This window comes from Neodiprion pinetum, chromosome 7 (genome assembly GCF_021155775.2).
Source record: "Neodiprion pinetum isolate iyNeoPine1 chromosome 7, iyNeoPine1.2, whole genome shotgun sequence".
Lineage (NCBI taxonomy): Eukaryota > Metazoa > Arthropoda > Insecta > Hymenoptera > Diprionidae > Neodiprion > Neodiprion pinetum.
Window position 1 is genome coordinate 5,026,102 of NC_060238.1, and position 20,274 is coordinate 5,046,375.

Genomic DNA, 20,274 nt, shown 5'->3' on the forward strand with positions numbered 1-20,274 from the left:
ATAATATTCGGCCAACAATGGAGTTCCCTAGCTTAGGAGTTCGTTGTTCGGTATCTGCTTGTAAGCAACTGGATTTCTTGGCCTTTTCATGTTCGCATTGCAAATTAATTTTCTGCAAGGAACACTTTCACGTATCAGCTCATTCTTGTTTAAAATTTCAAGATAATATCGTTGAATCTCCTGAGTCAGTTTCCGATTATTACTGCTCTGATTCTTCTTGTAACAACCATTCACCCGTGGAAATACCTTGCGTCAAATGTTGCTTACATTTTTGCATCGCGCACCGTCATCACGGCTGCTTAGACATTAGCGAAGAACAGAAATCTAAGGAACTGGAAAAGTGGAATAAACCACGGCAGGAATTTGACGAAGCAAAAGCAACAGTCGATAAGCAAATCAGCAATTCTTTGAGAAAAGCTAAAAATTCTACGGTCGCTGTTAAGGTACATTCGTCATCGAATCTGTGATATCTTATCTATTTGTGTCGATTCTATTTTGAATCTTGTCACTTTCATATTTGTCTTTTGCACATTTTCAGGTGCAACTGATGCGACTAAAGGGTCGAGCAGTTGGTTTCAACGGTATACCGACCGATGAAAGACGATACTTCTTGGTCTATCCACCAATCACAGGTTCGTTGAAACATACCGGAGGTCCAAAAGCAGTTTTCACTTGCTTACGTTGGTCGCTTGGTAGGACTATCGACGCATTTACCGATGCGTTAAGCGTACCAAATACCAACAACTTGTCCAAGAGTCAAAAGTTGAAACTGTTTCACCAAAACACAGGTTACGCTTTGTCCGAACGAATGGATATACTCATATCAGATCTGTTGAGCAGTGCAAGTTTGATCGATGGTGAAAGTTTGATATTAGAATATTCCGATGGCTTGAAAGTGGACGAAAGTATGTATAGATAACTCGTGTTAATAAACGTCAATTTTACTTATAATATTGGTTTCCCGTGTTGTTCTCTTTAAATATTTCTCTATCAATTCACCTTTTTATTACAACCTATTAACAAGTACATTTACCACGGTTTTGCATCGCTTGATTATTTTTAATCACCAATGCCATTGTTGAAAGAAAAAGCCAACAGTACTTAATGAGTGATGAAAAAAGATAACTCGGCTACATTCTTAAAAAAATAGTAAATAAACTATCTAATATTTTTCTATGTACATTCTCACCTGGTATATTCACTGTTAAGTGAAATTCTCACCATGCATTAAAGTATCGTATACATATGCTGCAACAAAATCATGGGAATCTGTCATCACTTGCAAAGTTATCGTCAGAGTCCAGTTTTTTTTTTTAACTTCACAAATTGGTAATTGAAAATCGCTTCTCTAATGAAGAGAGCTTGGAACATGTTAGCTTTCAATCTTCTAAATTGAGAATATCCTAAGCCTGATCACAGAAAGTCAATTTACAAACGGTACATTTTGTTTGTTCCGGGGTTTGTGATATAGATAGCAAAGCCATGCAGACGCAGGTACTAACGCTAAACAGGCAGGTATTAAAAAAAGACTGGAAAATTTGAATCCCACCCACTGCTCAACTTTTCCTGTGTTGTTAAGGGAACTCGAGCTGAAAGGCAAATAGACTTTCAACTGAGCCTCTTGCATTGTCCAACCTTTGTAATTGATTGCAATACATGCGTAATACCCGGAATCGTCCAAACTGAGCTGGTCAAAACTGAGCTTGGATAAGTATATTTGATTACCAAGATGTATCTGATTGCTGGGTAACATTTTCCACCCGGCGTCTCTGTAGATTATCACATCTTCTCCTCTTTTGCTTGGTGCAGTGTTAAGTTTTCTGAACCATACGATGTTCGGTTGTACACTAGACGTTACTCTGCATTGAAGAGATATTTTCTGATCTCTGCCGTAATAAGCGACGCTCACGTTCCACGGTCCTTCTATGATATTTGGCGCGTGAACCGTTCCATCTTTGAAATAAATTTTGAAAAATGGGATATAAGCAAAGTCCAAACCTCAAACTATCGCAGTGGGATTTTCTCTTACCTATTATTTCCAACTGAAACATCCTCAGTACCTTGAAAGTACCGTCGTTTCGAATAGTGCTACATTTGTACAAGCCGCTATCCTCTTCCGCCGTTGTCTTTAAAATTAATTCATCAAGCTGGCTTTGACTCTGCACGACTTGCCACTCTGTGTCGATGGTTAAACTGCTTCTCAGAATCTTGCACGATTGCTGATTATAGCCTGGACCACATGGCTGTACAAACGACCACGGTACATACAGTCTATTTGTGGTAATGAATAAACAAACCGCCTGAACAGACAATTCAGTAATCACAGATTATTATTAATTTACCAAAAAGTGCCACTGATATTGACGATGTCCAGAATGATGGGACATCGGATGACATCTCAGATTAAGAGTTTTTCCAGCCCAAACTCGGACGATTCCACCTTTTGCATTATTATTGTTGATGTTTATAATTTTCCCAGTCTCAGTGCCCAACACCTCCAGTTCTTTGTGACCCTCTGCGTCGGACCAGTACGTCAGTAATGGCCAGACTGAAATTGCCAAACTGCATATTTATCATTGGCTATAAAAATAGCTAACTGTTCGAACTAAACTTTGTATTTCTTGAAATGACATTAGTAAAAGCTCTTCGTAAACTCACTGGGGAAAACAGGTTCTTGATGAATTACAGCTAATGAATAAACGGTTAGACTCAGAACTATTAATATAATAGTACCGATGTGCATTGTTCTCTTCAGACCTTCTTTTAATCACGCAGGTAACAACGATGGTTTACTTAGACTCGTGAATTCAGTGACATAGCTTTGCACATTTTGATTGTCATTTTACGTCTAGAAAATCTGAAATATATTATTCTTAAATTTTGTACTCGATGCTCTCTCCTGTAAATTTTATGAAACTGCTTTATATAGATATTGTGTCAATCATATGATAGATCTTGTGATGTTCTGCACTTCACCTTATCTGCGTAAAATGATGAAGTGGTTATAATTCCAAGTATTATTATATAACAGTAATTGATACATAAGTATCTCAGCTAACGGAACTAGTTCATAAATCAATCACATCGGCAGCGCACCATATTTCGCCGTTCCATATCATTCCAATTTTACACCTTGTACCGGCAGTAACAAAAGTTGACACAATGAAAGTTGTACAATCTTTGAGAAAAATTTAAAACTCGGTAATGGATGATTTATAATTAATATATCTGGCAAACATTGTTTGTGTTTACATCTGTAGAGATCAATGTTATTGCAATATATAGTTGCTGTTAATCTCACATTATATTCTTGATCAATCTCAAATTTACAGAAAGACGTTAATTTAAGGAACGTCAAAATTTTACGGCAATTGTATTTATGATAATTTTTACGTTCAAACTGATTCACTGTGCCTTAACAGTAATTGAGGATTTGGAGCACTGTGAAATCCTTCCACACATAACGCGCTACTGATATGGACAGATGGGAAGATGTGTAGACAAACACAGCCTGGTTGATAGATAATCATACACATGCTTGTATGTATGATATAGGTAGATAGATATTGGCTAGTTACTGATATGAACAAAAATACATCTCCGATAGATAAGGTACGCGTACCAGTAACAATGTTGTGTGCGTGTAGACACACACATATACGCATGTCTTATATTCATATTTTAAATCCATTTCCTCTGAAATCTGGTCAATTGAATCGGTGCGTTTATCTATAGGTATGCTTCATTTGTTGTACTACTTGCGTATTAGAAGATATAACTAAACATTCTCAACTCTTTCCAAATTTTTCGTACAAGTTTGAAACTTTGGAGAATGCAATTTTTATTCAGATATGATCACTCATGAATATGTTTATGAGACTAGATCATTTATACATTTTAATATATACCATTTCTGACTCATATAATCATATATATTGTAGCTTCATATAATTTTTCACCTTTCTATTTTCCATGACCAGGAAAATGTCAGTATTATCAAATAAAATACGCACAGCAGTCTCCGTGTCGAAAAATTAATATCGGGTGATAAATTAAAAATCAGGCAGTAGGAGTTTTGCATTACGGATATTCTTTCTGCTAAAGGGAATCGCATAGCTGCAGGTATAGAAATAAGGGTAACATTCAATAATGCATATTATATACAGAAAGAACACACGTGACGTTTATTGTAATTTGCAAAATAATGCAATAATTGTTTTCTTATAGAGAAGTAGACAGTTCTAGAATCAAATACTATTGTAATGTGATAATTTTTTGAAAAATTTGTGTCCTTCCGCAGCGTTTCATACATTAGGCATATTGAATCATATCCCGCTGTAAATCATTTGCTTCCTGCAGATTTTGAATTTTGAAGTATGTACAGTCATGACGTTTTAATATCAAACGTCTGTGTATCATATCATCAGATCTTTTATAGGAAGGAACGTGCACCTTCACTTATAAAGGTAATTTTAAGATTTTCATACAAGAAACATCAAATCGTTTTTCAACTATCAGTGATATTGAACGAAAATTTTTTTCCGCTGCCTAACTCAACAATAACATAATAACGGGAATCCAACCAACGATAACCGCCATCTAGCGGAAAAATTAAATTTTGAAATATTCTCAGAGAAAGATATACAACATTCAGGTAGATGAATATTGTTTTTGCAACATCTTATTGACGTAAAATAGTCGGAAGCATCAAAGTAATCTTTACGAGGAGTATTATGAAACAGTTTTATCTCTCGATCAAGCTTTCGAGGCTATAAAAATTCGGTACTCCGACAATGACGTCACAATGACACCAAAACGTGCGGATGGAACGATATCCACGCTTATAAATAAACGAATTAAGGCAAGGTGAAGGGCGGCAAGAAACCGTTGGACAAAAGCCAAGTCGATCAACCAATAACGAGTCTGGTGTTGTTATGACCGTTTGTCCAGTATCCGAGTTGAAGCGCCAGTCAAAGATTAGCCCATATTCGAAATCCGAATATTGTACCGCGGAGTATCCGTCAAAAAACAAGAGTTTAAGTTCCACCTCGAAGGCGGAGAGGCTGTCGACTGCCTAGAATCTTCTGGAATAATACGGCAGATTCGAATTTCGAATATCGACGAGGTTTCGTTTCTTTCTCGAAACGAGTAGAGGGTTCACAGAGAGCGCCACAGTCCGCGGCCATATTGTTGATGTATCACGTGACCAGGGGAGCAGTGAGGTGAATGCGCCGGGTCACATTCGCCAGGCATTTAACAGGAAAATTCACGTGTGTTATTGAAGATAAATTTTGTAGTAACCGCAGCTTGAAATCCGTTCGGCATAATGGATCCGAGAAAATTGACAGAATTGCTGCGCGCCACCATAGACCCGGCCCAGCAGAAACAGGCCGAAGAACAGCTCGCCCAGGTATGAAATATGCTCGTGGTACAAAATCCCGGTAGACTAGACAGCCGCGCGGACATGTGGCTTTGCTCCTTGAGTGCCTGCCTCGCGGCTTTTATCCGAGCTCCTATCGCCACCGCAACCACCTTCTGCCCTTTCCCTTCCAAACCTAGGAAACTATCATACGCCGGATCTTCGAAAATTGGCTCAAATTCAGTTTTTTATCCCTTAATGCCATGTCACGTCTGGCACCGAATTGGCATGCGCGAAATCTAACGATAATAATACCCTCTCTGTTACTTACGAGCACATGTTTCGCTTTGTCTGCAAACTTCTCGATGCCCGATCCATTTCTGCTTTGCAGAGGAAGTAAATGATTTTTTCCCGATTGAAAAAACGCGAGAAAATTAGAACGATGGTCGTTTTCATTCCACACATTGGTAATTCCATACTTTTTACACAGTCCGTATTTTTCAACGCAACTATTCTAATTTCAGATCCATAAAATCATTGGGTTCGCTCCGAGCCTTCTTCAAGTCGTCATGTCTGCCGAAGTCGACATGCCAGTCAGACAGGCTGGTAAGCGTAATGACAAATCCTCAGTTTCAATAATAATTTTTTCTGAATCGCAATATTCACTTTTTTGAAAAATTGTATTGCTCGCCCAATATGGCGACAAAATTGAGAAAGTGATAACGATCAGGGATTCTTTTGGGTATGGCAAAGTTGAAAAGAAAGTTAAAAAATCATGCTCAAACATAGGGAAAATGTACTTTTTTCGGTCAGTCATTTTCGAGTTTTTATTCGTAATCATTCTCCAATGACTTATCACGTACCACGAAAGAATAACAAAATACAATTCAATAGTAGAATACTTGGGAACTGAAGGGATTTAATTTCTGAATCTGTCTGCGCAATTCCAATAAGAATATAGTTTTGGCCAAGAACAGATCATGAATTTAATTTTAGCTAATTCTTTTGTAACTCCGTTTCGTCACTGGCATTGATTCAAATATTTACAAGCTCTGAAGTTGAACATTGATTTCTGTAAACTGTTATTCACTTTCTTACTGTAATGTAAAACAGTCATATTTGAGAATTGAGCGCCATAATTGAAGCTGTAAAGTTCAAATCGTAAACCTTGAACCATATTCATTGATTCACCATTAGTTGAACTACACATGATCATGACATATTTAAAAAACAAAAAGTAAAATTCTACTTAAGTGTACCTAATTCAGCAAGAACATGTCTACATTGATTACAAAAGCATTTCTTGTTTACTTCAAAATTTTACCGGTCGTTGCTGAAATTGAGTTTAGAGACATGCCGCAAGTGTCTGGAGAAAATACGTCCCAACTTACTAACATCGGATTCATACTTTGCTAGATAATTTTAGTTTGACTGGAATAACAGTTCTGAAAATACCACAAAAACCGTTTATCTCTTCAATTTACAACATAGCTGGACATATTGAAAACATGTCAAACCTTGTAATGTACATGCAGAATTATTTACATACTTATTTATGACGCAAATATTTGTTATTTGGCATATCTGCTTGAAGTATCCGTGGAAATGGATTTCATTACAAACAACATCACATCTGTACGTGAAATATGAGCGCTTTTAGGTGATTAAATATAGACAAGATGGAAAAATAGTTCAATTGTGCACATATTTTGTGCCTGCCTTTTTCTATTTTACATTATTTCGTTCAAATTTCTTTACAGAGCAAATTGTAAGAGGCCAACGACCGAACCGTGTTACTAAACCACCATATATCCATGTTACTGTGTATTTATTTTATTAATCTCAAGGAACTTTTAATCCGACTGTATAATACTTTGAGTCACTGTTTATGTTGGTTCTTGAAAGCTTCAGTGAATTTTGAATCTTAAATTTTATAAGCTCCGTAAACCCGAACTACACTCGAACTTTAAGAACTTTTAAGTTTTGAAAAACCATTTGGTTTTATAGGTGTTATATATTTGAAAAATTTAATTACAACAAATTGGGCTGAACGTGAGGTTGAAGTTGGAGCTCCCGTGCCATTCAGTATACACGAACAAGATCGTGCAATGATTCGAGATGCCGTAGTAGACGCTGTGGTGCACGCGCCAGAGCTGATAAGGCTAGTTGAATCATTTATCGCATTGCACCTTTTAACTAAGCCCTTTTCTCTCTCATCGTCATCAATTCATCACACAAAGTATCATCTCTTTTAATACAGAATTCAATTAGCTGTCTGCATAAGCAATATAGTGAAACATGACTTTCCCGGACGATGGACACAAATCGTCGACAAGATTACGATATATCTTCAAAATCCAGATGCCTCGTGTTGGCCCGGAGTACTTCTCGCACTTTACCAGCTCGTAAAGAATTTCGAGTGAGTTACTCCAATATATTGTACGGTTGACTTTATTCGTGTATTTTCGTTCTTTATCTGACCATTAACATGACTCAGAATTTATCTTTGTAACGAATACTTTGATACATTATGTTACATATTACTCAAACAACGCACGCCGATTAAACGAGTTCTTATTCTTTACAGATATAAAAAGGCAGAAGAAAGGGGTCCCCTTAACGAAGCAATGAACCTTTTATTTCCTATGGTTTACCAACTGATATTACGACTATTACCCGATCCCTCGGAACAATCGGTTCTTTTGCAGAAACAAATACTCAAAATATATTTTGCACTCACACAGGTGATTACATATTTCAGTTATGCTATTTGCTAATTGATGCGATATTATTACCACTTTTTTCAAGAGAATCAGGGTGTTTTTCTTTAATCCTGAATTCACCGGATATATTACCTGTCCTTACAGTATTCACTTCCACTGGATCTTATTTCGAAAGAAGTATTCTCACAATGGATGGACGTTGTCCGTCAGGTCGCCGATAGACCCGTTCCCCTAGAAGACAAGCATCTAGAATTATTTGATGACGAACGTGCAGAGTTGCCGTGGTGGAAATGTAAAAAATGGGCACTGCACATACTTCACAGGATGTTCGAAAGGTGCGTTGTAATTTAAGTAATCAGATAAACCTTGTGAAACATACCGTTAATGGCGTGTTCTTTTTCTCTGTTCGACAGATATGGCAGCCCAGGAAATGTAACCGTAGAATATAAAGAATTTTCCGAATGGTATTTGCAGACCTTCAGTGCAGGTATTTTGGAAGTTCTGCTGAAAATCTTGGATCAGTATCGAAGAAAGATTTGGGTTTGTCCCAGAGTCTTGCAGCAGTCGATAAACTACATAAATCAGGGGTCAGTTGACACTCTTTGATACCAAACACCTTACGCTCCCTTTTTGCTATAAAACCATTATTCACCTCAACATTTGTGGTTGTTTATTGTTACAATTGGTCGACATATTCACCGATCATGCAGAGTGAGCCATGCATATTCGTGGAAATTCTTGAAGCCGCACATGTTTGAGATTATCCGTGACGTGCTGTTTCCAATTTTATCACATTCTCCGGCAGACGAAGAACTCTGGAAGACTGATCCTCACGAATACATTCGAGTTAAATTCGGTGAGTAAATCTGTTGTTTTCAGATTAAAAAAAAAAAAAAAATTGCTCGTCGGTTCTCATTTGATCCTTTTTTATTCGCAGACATTTTTGAGGATTTTGTTTCACCTGTAACTGCTGCGCAAACGTTGTTACACTCCGCGTGTAAAAAGCGGAAAAATATGTTACCGAAAACCATGCAATTTATTATGGAAGTTTTAACCAGTCCCATCGCTGAGCCTAGACAAAAAGATGGAGCCCTTCATATGGTACGAAAAATAAAGAGCTGCGATAAACAGCTTAGTAATAAAACTTCATATTCAGATTGTCAGATTACATGGAAAATTATTTATGAATGTTAAATTTCAGGCTGGAACTTTGGCGGAAGTGTTGTTGAAGAAGAAAATATTCAAAGAAGAAATGGACAAATTATTGATGCAGTATGTGTTCCCAGAATTTGCGAGTCCGCACGGTCACATGAGAGCAAGGGTAAGATTATTTTATCAAATATGAATTAGACTGTGTATTTCATACTTTGTTCACATGGATTTCGGGGGATTAAAAATCGAACCTCGCCAAGTAGTTAGCTTTACAGACAACTGGCTGAATATTTTTCATTGTTTCAACGCTGATAGTGAAATTTTTGTTTGCAGGCCTGTTGGTTCCTTCATCACTTCTCTGAGATCAAGTTCAAGCAGGAAGCAATTCTGGTAGAAGCTATTAGATTGACGACAAATGCGCTTCTGCATGATCGTGACTTGCCGGTCAAAGTTGAGGCTGCAATCGCTCTGCAGATGCTGCTTTCTGCACAGGATAAAGCGCAGAAGTACATCGAACCGTTGATAAAGCAAATTACGTTAGAACTTCTAACAATTATTAGGGAAACTGAAAACGACGACCTGACCAGCGTGATGCAAAAGATAGTTTACACATATACGGAACAGCTAATGCCTATCGCCGTTGAAATCTGTCAGCATTTGGTGAGTGAATCAAATTTCGTCTGCTTGAAAATCGGTTCTGCTGTGTTAATGTTGCTCGGATTGATTTGCTTCTAGGCTACGACTTTCAGTCAAGTACTGGAGACTGATGAGGGCAGTGATGAAAAGGCTATAACAGCAATGGGTCTTCTAAATACGATTGAAACACTGCTCACCGTTATGGAGGACCAACCGACTATAATGGTTCAGTTACAACCGACTGTACTACAAGTAGTGGCTCATATTTTCGGACAGAGTGTTATGGGTGGGTAATCTAAAAGACGATATTTAGTGAATTTGAAAGAGAGTTCTTTTATAAACTCCCTCTGCGTCATATAAACAACACTTGTTATCTGACGGTAATTTGGATGTAAATGTTTGAATCACTTATGAATTTCGATTGTCGTTCACAGAGTTTTACGAAGAAGCCTTGTCGTTGGTTTATGACTTGACCGGAAAGACTATTTCGGAGGATATGTGGAAAGTTCTTGAACTCATCTATCAGCTGTTCCAAAAGGACGGTTTTGATTACTTCACAGACATGATGCCGACACTTCATAATTACATCACCGTAGACACACCAGCCTTTCTTTCAAATGAAAATCACATATTAGCCATGTTCAACATGTGTAAAGCTGTATGTATTTAATATCGTAAAAGGTGAACGGACGACAACTACGTGATTCCTATTGTTGTAAAATTTTCCACAGCCACTTTGTTGGCTTTGCAAAAAGTCTTAACGAAGTTGAATCCTGTGAATAACACTGCTAAGTTTCACAGCAATCGGTATAACAAAGTTTGTGTCTGTCCCGTTTGGACTTATAACATGACCAACGATGTCAAGTAGCATGTAAATTATACACAAGTTGTAATATTACTTTTTTATAGATTTTAACTGGCGACGCTGGCGAGGATCCTGAATGCCATGCTGCTAAGCTGTTGGAAGTTATTATTTTGCAATGCAAAGGTCACATCGATCAGGTGCGTGTTCCCATTTACACTTTTAAAAAAAATCTTGTCATCAGTCGACGTCTCATCGATAAAAAATTAATTCTTCCATTCTATAATTTCTTTAAGACATCTGTCTGTAGAAGTATGCACTTTTCATGTTTTCATTAGCTTGCGCAGCATCATTTGACACACCTTATTTCACAGTGTATACCATCATTGATACAATTGGTTTTGGAACGTTTGACGAGAGAAGTGAAGACGTCAGAGCTGCGCACAATGTGCCTTCAGGTAGTTATTGCCGCGCTTTATTACAATCCGGCTCTGTGCATCGAAGTTATGGACAGACTTCAAAGCACTATTGGACAATCTACACAACCAATAGCATCACATTTCATTAAGCAATGGATACACGATACCGATTGTTTTCTGGGGTATGTAGAATCGTCCACACACCGTCTGACTGTATTTCTTTGGTCTCTCACTTGCAAAATCGGGAGAGGAATGTTCAGTTTTTATTAATCTCTGTATTTCAGTCTGCACGATCGAAAACTTTGCGTTTTGGGAATGTGCACTTTGATTAGTATGGGGCCCGCAAGACCGGCTGCAGTCAACGAATGCGCTCAACAAATTATTCCTTCGCTAATTCTTTTGTTCGATGGACTCAAACGAGCCTATGCGGCAAAGGCTGCTGAATGCGACGACGACGATAATGACGAGGAAGAAAGTGATTTAGAAGAAGGTAAAAAACCCCGATCATCTACGAGTGTTACGATAATGAGAAGGAAAATCTCACTGCGCGGTTCAGGGTTTACAAAAAGATCAACAAACCAAGTGACTGTAAAATTTATGTTTTCCAGAAGTATTGTCATCGGACGAAGATGAAATTGACGACAGTGGTCAACAGTATCTTGAGAATTTGCAAGAGAAAGTAAGTAAGGCGTCGGGCCAACATGGATTCAATATGACCAGCACGATACGAGATGGTCACGGAGATCATAGATCCGACGATGACGATGATGACGATTCTGAGTATGAAGCAAATGAGGAAACTGCTCTGGAGAGCTATACGACTCCATTAGACTCCGACGAGACCAATCAAGATGAATATGTTTTCTTCAAGGAAATCATGCAAAGTCAGTATATTTACTTGTTACAGGGAGAATCTTATTACTCTTAGACGTGAGCATTCGTAAACAAAATTCCTAGACAATACCACAATTTTTCGGTCGCATATTGAAACGATTATGGGTTGATCACCTAAAATATATCCGTAAAATGAAATTCACCTTCCTTGTTGTGAAAAAAAAAAATCAAACTGTATCACGCAAATAACCTTACGTTGAGAGAGTTGATTGCTGGACTTGGAGGTAAGTATTGTTTTAAAAAAAAGCGATAAAAAGCCTTTTGTGTTCGTTTGTAGGTGAACATTTTTATGCCGCGCATATATTTATGACAGATTCTAATCGCACTCTATTCTGAATACGAATCGCTTTTGGAAAAAATAAAAAACAAAAGTAAAGGAATATTCGAATACCATTTGCTTGCAGACATCGAAGCTTCAGACCAACCTTGGTACAAAGCTCTTACGAGTCACTTGACATCTGAACAACAGAAAGCATTGCAAGAAATAATTCTTCTTGCCGATCAACGTAAAGCAGCCCTGGAAAGTAAAAGAATTGAACAAAGTGGTGGTAAGTTTATTGCACAGAATTTTTTTAATTTGCTAACTTGGCGAATGGTATAAAAACGTTCTTTGCTCGTTGCAGGATACGCCTTCCACCAGCAGACTGTACCAACTTCGTTTAATTTTGGTGGAACCCCTTTAAGCCGATAAGATATTCTAACGATTTTATTCTAGAACGATAAGTAAATTTCAAAACAGAAAAAAAAAATAAATAAATGAATAAATAATGTATAAAATAATGAAATTGGACACTTACAGTACGAGACTGTAACTCGACCACTTCGAAGACATTATGCATTTCCTATTTACTATTTTTATGTATAAACTAAATGTACTTTGTAACAAGGCAATCATGTCCAATGCTCGTACTAAATGTATTTGGAAAAATATCTTTCGTTTTGTGCGCTGTTCTTGCTACGTCGTGTTGCCAATAACATACGCCTATAAATATTAAAATTTTCGCCACTGTTATCCATTTGTGACGCAAACAATTATCTGTATCAATTGCGACACTAGAAATTAACTGCTGACAAACTTACGAACAGATAAATTTATTTTATTTATTACAAGGGCTAATTTTTTCCTGCTTAAAGAGTTGTACAAAGGCTATGATGATATAATAGGATTTGCTTTCCATATCAACTGGGCTATCTTTTCACAACTTAAAGACTAGGCTATACTTTGAGTGAAAAAATAAAAATGTCGAATGGTTTTCGTTTTTCTCTATTAGTCACAACATTCGAAATACCCAGGAGAAATATAAACTTTTTTCTTTTTTTCCTAAAGAAATATTTAAAGAAAACCTAATATCATATCCGATCTTTGGTGAAAATCAAATCAATAGTGCCAATGAATAAAGAATAGTGGTTCAGTTGATGGAAAAAAAAGTACGAAATACCGACACACAATGATGATAATTATAATACCACATTTAGTGAACTGAATATGAAATGGCTGAGATATAATTACGTATTTATGACTAAAAAAAAAAAAAGTTGAAGAGATAGGAATATAAGGAAAGTCCGTGCATCCCCAAATTGCGCTGTATAGAGGCAATATTGCAACCTGTACCTCTTTAATAATAATATTAATAATAATAATAATAATAACAATAACAATAATATAGTATCTCGGTGCCAGCTGGAAATGAGTTTAATGTCCCATTAGAAAACAAATTTACTTTATACAAATGTTTGTTGAAGAAAAAAAGAAAAAAAAAAATTGTTAAATTGTTGATATAAATATGTCAAAGGCTAATTTTTACTATACACACCAAAAAAAAAAAAATATTTTTACTAATCAATTTTTTTTATTTTTTTTTTTTTTTATTTTCTGTCTTATATTTTCTCTGAATTCTCTATTTAAATGTATTTATAGATAATCAATTTTCAATAATTGAGACGGCATGCGATCCTATCTATATACATATATGTATGTATAACCATCTAAAGTTATCTTCATACTATTTTTCTTAACGTCTTAACGCCCAGCCGTTATTATACAACTTTTTGTCCACCACGGCACAAAATTACGTATATAATTTTGAAATATCCAGAATAATAATATCTACTTCAATTCAATTACTATGTTACACAGTTTACCCTCAAAGGAATAGGGAGGAAGAGGAAGAGGACGATGAGAAGAAGGGGAGGGTCAGGGGCAAGGGGGGGGGGGATGAACGGGGGTTAAAATTATTATAATAATATATCAGAGCCCAAAACGATAATGGCGTACAAAAAAAAAGGGGTGTTCTGTGCTGTGGTTAGCGAAGTGGATCGATGCATTGTGCGAGCGCTCCTAATAATGACGAATACCTGAAAGATGCAGGTCAATTAATTGCCGTTACAGATTTTTGTATATATATACTTAATATCGTGTTTGTGAAGAAGTAAGATAATTTTTTTTTTTTTCTTTATTCAATTTGTATCGTTTGGTTATTTTTTTTTTTTTTATTTTTTGTTTTTTTAATCTCTTTTCGCCAGTCTTTAGTCAAGTATACAGAATTAGACTCATCACATTTATTTCCAAAATTGACCAACTACGACCGTTAAGATTAATATTATATTTAACATAGTGCTTTGACGTAATGTTACTGTTGTAGTTACAAATCTGAAATTGTTTTTTAAAGTCCCGATTCACCGCTGCCGAATATGTTGTGTCAATCGATGTTGTTAGTTATTCAAAATTACGGACATGCTGAATAAACAATTATATTTTCATTATTCGCCAAACTTTAAGAATACGATATTACCGATAGTTTTGAGGAACGATTCGCTACTTTACGCTTCGAAATACATTGTTAAATAAAGTTTGCTGAAATATGAGTCCCAATTACAACCTGACTGAAATTTCGCAACATAATATTGTTTGTTTGTTTGTTTTTTTTTGTTTTTAAATTTTTTTCCAACCTTTCTATTAACGTATTTTCTTTCATATACACGATTTTTTCAGGTTTGAGTTGGTCAAATTTGGAATAACGATTTGGGAATCTGTTTGTTTATGGACAGATTTTTCGGGTAGTGAGTTTTCAAAAAAGTGCCTTTAAATGACGAAGAAGATGGGACCTAAATTAAAGAATACAGTAAAGCATTGCTGTAGGTCGGACTGAGGCCAGGACACTTCTCTAGTTTATAAGTTTCATAGGTACTATACTAAAATATAATAATAATAATGAAAATGAAATTGTTCCTTTTTTTCCTTCTATTATCTAGAAATCTTTATTTATAATAATGGACCCTTTGCCGTTTTGTAGTTTTTATATAATATTTAAATTATATAACGATGATGATGATGATGATAATGATAATGATAATAATAATAATAGCAACAATAATCATAGAGACAGTAAGCCAAACAATCTAAGTGAAACATATGCTCTATATATATAAAATTATAACTTCTTGACGTTTGTGCATAAGATATGGTCGGAGGTAAAATAGAAGCTATGTTGGTGCTTTAATATTTGGTATAAGTTCTTGAAAACTTCGCTATTAAAATTGAAATGCAGCTGGTAAAGTTATACTTGTCATTTATTTATCCAAATCCTTTAAAATGGTATTTTTTTATTGAAATTTTTGAACTCACGAAAGATCTCCGCATTGTATATTTGCCAATTGTAAACGCGCACGGGGGATAAAATGAGGATATATTAAACGAGTTTCAAACATCGATTTTCTTGTATATAGTATCACGGTAATAGCGTGAATTTAATCGTGTAAAATTTCCAAAGTAAATACATATATATGCCAAATATAAAAAGCATGATAAATTGAGCGAAATAAATAAATAAATAAATAAATAAATAAAAAATAAGACCTCGCTGTCGTAGATAAAAATATTTGAATTTATATTAGAAACAAAGTGAAAAGGAAAAACATAATTGTATGTAATATCTCAGATTATAGGGTGTAATCTTTCATTCGGAGCACTGCACACAGTCAAATGTAATATTTTTATTTCCTCGAGTCGAAATTGAATAAATTTAGGAAATAAGAACGGAAACCCAATCTGTGCGTAAAGGTGGAAAATAAAAGAACGTAACTAGCAGTCTGCAAAATGGGTCACACGCAATAAACTTCATTAAGCATAGTAAACCCCTCTTAATTTTTTCGTCATCCTTTGTATTCTGCTTGTTTGAAATTCCAGCTACGTTACTTCTATATCATATGTTTCAGACTATTTTTTACTTGCCTTTAACCACAAACCACACGAGACCACAACGTACATTCACTTTTTTGAAAGTGGCTCCGCACTTGGCAGAATGTTCTTTTCACAGCGTGTCCTTATAGTTAAATCTTCATGAAATTTCTAGACAAGCGCAAGTCGGTATTACGATTAGAAAAAATTGGCTTACTTCTTGATTAATTCGAACAATTTAAGTGATTTGAAGAATCCACTTTACAGAAATTTGTCAGCATTAATAAAGACAGATTAGTTTTTAAAGGTATTCATTTTATATCTCAACTCAAAAATTCTCTTCCACCATTTAACGACGTATGAAACAAACAATTTCTGTGTGTACGAACGGAGAATCATAGAACTGTGTAAGACGAATTGCGCTATGTCAAGTTTGAAAAAGGTATTGAAACAAATCAGTTAATTACTTCCAAACATAATTTAATCGGATTTATTATTAATACAATAGTTACATTGTTAACGTTGTGTGTTATAATACGTTTCGTATCAAGGCGCACTTATGGTACGTCAATAGTCCTCTCTAAACTTTATTAAATAGAAAAAAAAAAAAATACAAACAATCCATTCACCGAAAATGCCTGTCCATATAATCAAACAAGCGCTTTCGCTGACACGCAAAGGATTACGTACACTGTATTTAAAAAAAGAAGAGGCAATGTTATTACTTGGTTCAAATTCTGCCTTTGGCAAAGATATTTTCACTCTTACATGTGATTTGCGAATTGTTCTAGATTATTGAAAATAAACGGCAGCTTTTGCGCACATGCCCAACTTACCGCATAAAATCAAGCTGTGCTATAAATTCATCGTTATAAGATTTTAAAGATGTGAATAGTGTTACAAGGAGTACATAGATGTGGAAAAACGTAAATTCCACCCTAATTAATCCTCGTTCAGCGACATATTATGTTCAAATATGCAGCGATTAGATACTTAAGTCTACCAATGCTTTACCCATCACAGTTAGTCAGTTCTGCAGATATTTAGAAAAAGAAGAGCGTTACGCGATTGTATCACTCATGCAATTACCTCCTTAGAAACTCCATCAATGACCTAATATTGAGTGGCTAGTAAAAAAGTTCAGCATTTTTTCTGACGAATTAATATTGTAGAATCATGTGTTGTAATTGTGTCAATTTATCGGATTCAGTACAGAACAGAACGTAAAATGGTCGTCGTCTTATTATACATTGTTCGTGGATAGGATTTTATTACTTTTTACAAGACATAATAATTAATCAATCCTATCACCAACAACACGTTGTTATCATGAAACAAGTTCCACCCAACTTTTCAACGTCAACGTACAAAGTGCGTTTATATGCACAAGCGCAAAATAAATCATGCCCTACCAATTTTGTCGTTTGAGAGCAAAGGGTTCCGAAATAAACAAAGAGGTCCACCTTTGGAACATCTCACTTTGAAAATTGATAAAAATGTACATTCCCCTTTTTTTCTAGTAAATATTTTACTCAACTTTTTCACTCCCTGCTCTTTGAAAACTCCAAGTCTTTGTTACATCGCTACCATCGACCAGTTGTTTTGCATCCCATATAAACTCGGGGGTTCTATTATCTAGCAATCATAGAAGACTTTTTATTGAGATTTGTATGGGTCGCAACCTACATACTGACGCAATAAAGATATGTCCGGTCTGAGCTGATTACTTCTATCGTCGCTCCTTTGGAAGTATTCAGGTAAATTTTTATGGTTCATAAAATTGCGCTACTTTAGCTCGATGTACAAATCACACTTTCGAAAGATAGTTAAAATAACGTGCGATGTTTTTAATCATTTTATTTCATCGACGATGTAGAAGATGGACAGGTCCACCTTTCGGACATCCTACTTTGAAAATTAATGCAATCGTACATTCGCCCTTTTTTCTATGTAAATATTCTACTCAACTTTTACAGTCCCTGCTCTTTGAAAACTCAAAGTCTTCGTTACATCCCGACCATCGACCGGTTGTTTTGCACCACTTATAAACTTATATTCCAGCTACTAAAATAGCCAGCACTGCTTTCAAGGTGTCCTTCTGATCGCTATTGAGAAATTCGAAACCTAAGATCAGCAGCTTCCACCTTATTGCATCTACCCACTTTTTAAAGCTTGTGCAGTTGCTGTTATTTAATCGACGCAAACTGCCTGTTAAGGAAATTTTTGGTTTCTTCTATTTAGTGAACTATACATTGTGAAGATTTAAGTAAGTTTATTAGCCAAAAGCATAAAATACTTGATGGATTAAATGTTTGGAGGCCTGGCAAGACGTGAAGAACGTAAATATGTATAAAGCAGACACACAGGTAACCGTTAGAACACTGTGTTCTCCTCCATTTCTCCAGTCTCTTGGTATTTGTCCTCTAAGTCTGAGTCTTTGCAGGATTGTATACAGCATTGGTGAGGAGGCGGTGTATCACTTGAGACACCGTTCAAAATAAAATGACCCTACGTATCCACCTCGCATTGCTTTCACCACATTCTGTTCGAATACTCTTCGATTATTTTGTAACACCTCTGCCGCATCTTTGTTTAAAGGATCTTCAGGATTCGGTTCCTAAGTAAAGAGAAAATGAAGAAAAAATAAACAAACGAGAGGCATAAGAATAAAATTGTAAGATTTATTCATTAGTACAATCTAGTTAAAAAAAAAAAAAGCTCCAATGGACAATAAAAATAAAATAATGATTCAAAAGGTGGAACCGAAGTTGATTCGAGTGAAACTGAATTGAAACCTTGTCGACTGAGAAGTTCAAGGAAAAATCTTCGGTAGATGATTTGTGGGAAACTTATTTACATGCATAACATATGTAACAAATGTACCATAAGATGTGCAATAATCTGACTTTACTAAATCTGTTAATAACAGTTTTTATCCGAGAGATTTTGTGTGAACAAAACATACTTTGATCGACTTCAGTTGCAAGGTTGAAACTATTTTAACTTATCCAATTTCTTTGGTTCGATACTTTTCAGCCTAAAATATTTGCCCAATATATTGTCAAGATGTAAGTTTTGGAAATACATGAAAGTAAGCACATTGAGTTCAGAGACGCAAATTCAGAGCGTTCAATACTTACCAGAAAGAGATACTGAAGCCCGTAGACAATCGAGTTTATTGTCAATACAGGTTTCCAATCTTCTCTAAGAATATTCAGGCAGACATTGCCTTCCAGGTCAATGTTGGGATGATAAACCTGCGTTTCGCACTTTACTTTAGGTGGTTCGTGTGGATAGTTTGGACCGACCTTAAAACTGAACACAAATCTTCCGCCTTTGTAGAAACCCTAAGAATAATTATAATGCGAGGTGAATACTTTGGCTCATTTATCAATCGAGCGACGAACAGAGAACAGAAGGAGACACAGGCATGAGCGATCTGCGCTGAAGTTAGCACAGCTTAAAGAATCGCTACTAAGTTGCTGCAGTAGAAACTTGACTAACTGAAATTTTGGTACGCAACAAGTAACAACAGGATGATGAAAACAACTGAGAATTTCTGAGTGGTAAAATACGTACTTCGTCAGGGCAGATTATTAGTTTAAAAGTCAACAGGTCATCTGGATCTGGAAATTCTGTGCCGCATGTTTTTGGCAGGTTGAGTTCGTTTATATCTGAAATAAAAATAAGGGAAAGATTATTTTAAATATTTCTTTCACAATCGTATCCCGTTATGTGATTAAAAAAATGAGAAATCGCAACCTTTCGTGATCCTTAACTGCGCTGCTGAGGCCTTTTTCTGAGTTCCTGTCCTTGGTGATTCGCCATCTTTTTTCGCTTGTTTTAGTGAAAATAATTTAATCATGTTAGATTCTAAGTTCGGCTACAATATAGCGAGGCATACAAATACTTTTTAAATTCAAGCAAAATCACAGAAGATTAAAAAATTGGAACCTACTAATTTTTGACAAGGGGGATAACTCGCCTTTCGGACCGTGCTCTCCCCTGGCTATATTCACGCTTCGCGAATATTCCACCATATAGTTAAATTCACGTCTTTTTAACCACAAATACGAAAATTAATTGACCTTGATCACTTTCGCCGGCTATTT

At 35.8% G+C, this 20,274-nt stretch overlaps 4 protein-coding genes across 7 annotated transcripts; 2 read left to right on the forward strand and 2 right to left on the reverse strand.

The window, feature by feature from the left end:
- Positions 1-17: 17 nt before the first annotated feature.
- LOC124222761 (AN1-type zinc finger protein 1) lies at positions 18-951 on the forward strand. The gene is made up of 2 exons (XM_046634062.1): positions 18-443; positions 539-951. The coding sequence occupies exons 1-2, from the start codon at positions 18-20 to the stop codon at positions 917-919; spliced, it is 807 nt and encodes a 268-aa protein (XP_046490018.1). The 3' UTR covers positions 920-951.
- A 53-nt stretch (positions 952-1,004) lies between these two features.
- On the reverse strand, positions 1,005-3,480 carry LOC124222760 (fibroblast growth factor receptor-like 1). Of its 3 annotated transcripts, none has more exons than XM_046634057.2 (5): positions 2,977-3,480; positions 2,659-2,857; positions 2,343-2,548; positions 2,030-2,243; positions 1,005-1,953 (listed from the first exon to the last, which is right to left on the reverse strand). In XM_046634057.2, exons 2-5 carry the CDS (start codon positions 2,741-2,743, stop codon positions 1,424-1,426), a joined length of 1,035 nt encoding a protein of 344 aa, XP_046490013.1. In that variant the 5' UTR covers positions 2,744-2,857; positions 2,977-3,480; the 3' UTR covers positions 1,005-1,423. The 3 variants fall into 3 exon arrangements, with proteins under 3 accessions (XP_046490013.1, XP_046490016.1, XP_046490015.1); XM_046634060.2 differs by having other exon boundaries at positions 2,659-2,899; XM_046634059.2 differs by lacking the exon at positions 2,977-3,480 and having other exon boundaries at positions 2,659-2,967.
- Positions 3,481-4,941: 1,461 nt separating this feature from the next.
- On the forward strand, positions 4,942-13,588 carry msk (importin-7 msk). The gene is made up of 19 exons (XM_046634669.2): positions 4,942-5,410; positions 5,884-5,965; positions 7,367-7,520; positions 7,620-7,778; positions 7,947-8,103; positions 8,227-8,417; positions 8,496-8,669; positions 8,793-8,938; positions 9,020-9,183; positions 9,284-9,403; positions 9,568-9,894; positions 9,970-10,156; positions 10,305-10,528; positions 10,780-10,872; positions 11,047-11,273; positions 11,376-11,581; positions 11,700-11,975; positions 12,390-12,533; positions 12,609-13,588. The coding sequence occupies exons 1-19, from the start codon at positions 5,327-5,329 to the stop codon at positions 12,674-12,676; spliced, it is 3,183 nt and encodes a 1,060-aa protein (XP_046490625.1). The 5' UTR covers positions 4,942-5,326; the 3' UTR covers positions 12,677-13,588.
- A 3,037-nt stretch (positions 13,589-16,625) lies between these two features.
- On the reverse strand, positions 16,626-20,249 carry UbcE2M (NEDD8-conjugating enzyme UbcE2M). Of its 2 annotated transcripts, XM_069137806.1 has the most exons (5): positions 20,121-20,249; positions 19,925-19,999; positions 19,742-19,836; positions 19,303-19,509; positions 16,626-18,779 (listed from the first exon to the last, which is right to left on the reverse strand). In XM_069137806.1, the coding sequence occupies exons 1-5, from the start codon at positions 20,200-20,202 to the stop codon at positions 18,639-18,641; spliced, it is 600 nt and encodes a 199-aa protein (XP_068993907.1). In that variant the 5' UTR covers positions 20,203-20,249; the 3' UTR covers positions 16,626-18,638. The 2 variants fall into 2 exon arrangements, with proteins under 2 accessions (XP_068993907.1, XP_046489768.1); XM_046633812.2 differs by having other exon boundaries at positions 19,925-20,178.
- Positions 20,250-20,274: the final 25 nt, after the last annotated feature.

What these genes read in the sequence shown, in the direction of transcription:
- msk (XM_046634669.2), top strand. Translation starts at nt 5,327, where the DNA reads ATGGATCCGAGAAAATTGACAGAATTGCTGCGCGCCACCATAGACCCG. An exon ending in GCAAAGGTCACATCGATCAG is followed by an intron (nt 10,873 to 11,046) that starts GTGCGTGTTCCC and finishes CTTATTTCACAG; the next exon opens with TGTATACCATCATTGATACA. An exon ending in CTTCAAGGAAATCATGCAAA is followed by an intron (nt 11,976 to 12,389) that starts GTCAGTATATTT and finishes ATTTGCTTGCAG; the next exon opens with ACATCGAAGCTTCAGACCAA.
- LOC124222760 (XM_046634057.2), bottom strand. Translation starts at nt 2,743, where the DNA reads ATGCACATCGGTACTATTATATTAATAGTTCTGAGTCTAACCGTTTAT. An exon ending in AATATCAGTGGCACTTTTTG is followed by an intron (nt 2,244 to 2,342) that starts GTAAATTAATAA and finishes TCGTTTGTACAG; the next exon opens with CCATGTGGTCCAGGCTATAA. An exon ending in GTTTCAGTTGGAAATAATAG is followed by an intron (nt 1,954 to 2,029) that starts GTAAGAGAAAAT and finishes TTTATTTCAAAG; the next exon opens with ATGGAACGGTTCACGCGCCA.
- UbcE2M (XM_069137806.1), bottom strand. Translation starts at nt 20,202, where the DNA reads ATGGTGGAATATTCGCGAAGCGTGAATATAGCCAGGGGAGAGCACGGT. An exon ending in ATCCCCCTTGTCAAAAATTA is followed by an intron (nt 20,000 to 20,120) that starts GTAGGTTCCAAT and finishes CACTAAAACAAG; the next exon opens with CGAAAAAAGATGGCGAATCA. An exon ending in GGCTTCAGTATCTCTTTCTG is followed by an intron (nt 18,780 to 19,302) that starts GTAAGTATTGAA and finishes CTCTTTACTTAG; the next exon opens with GAACCGAATCCTGAAGATCC.
- LOC124222761 (XM_046634062.1), top strand. Translation starts at nt 18, where the DNA reads ATGGAGTTCCCTAGCTTAGGAGTTCGTTGTTCGGTATCTGCTTGTAAG. An exon ending in ATTCTACGGTCGCTGTTAAG is followed by an intron (nt 444 to 538) that starts GTACATTCGTCA and finishes GCACATTTTCAG; the next exon opens with GTGCAACTGATGCGACTAAA.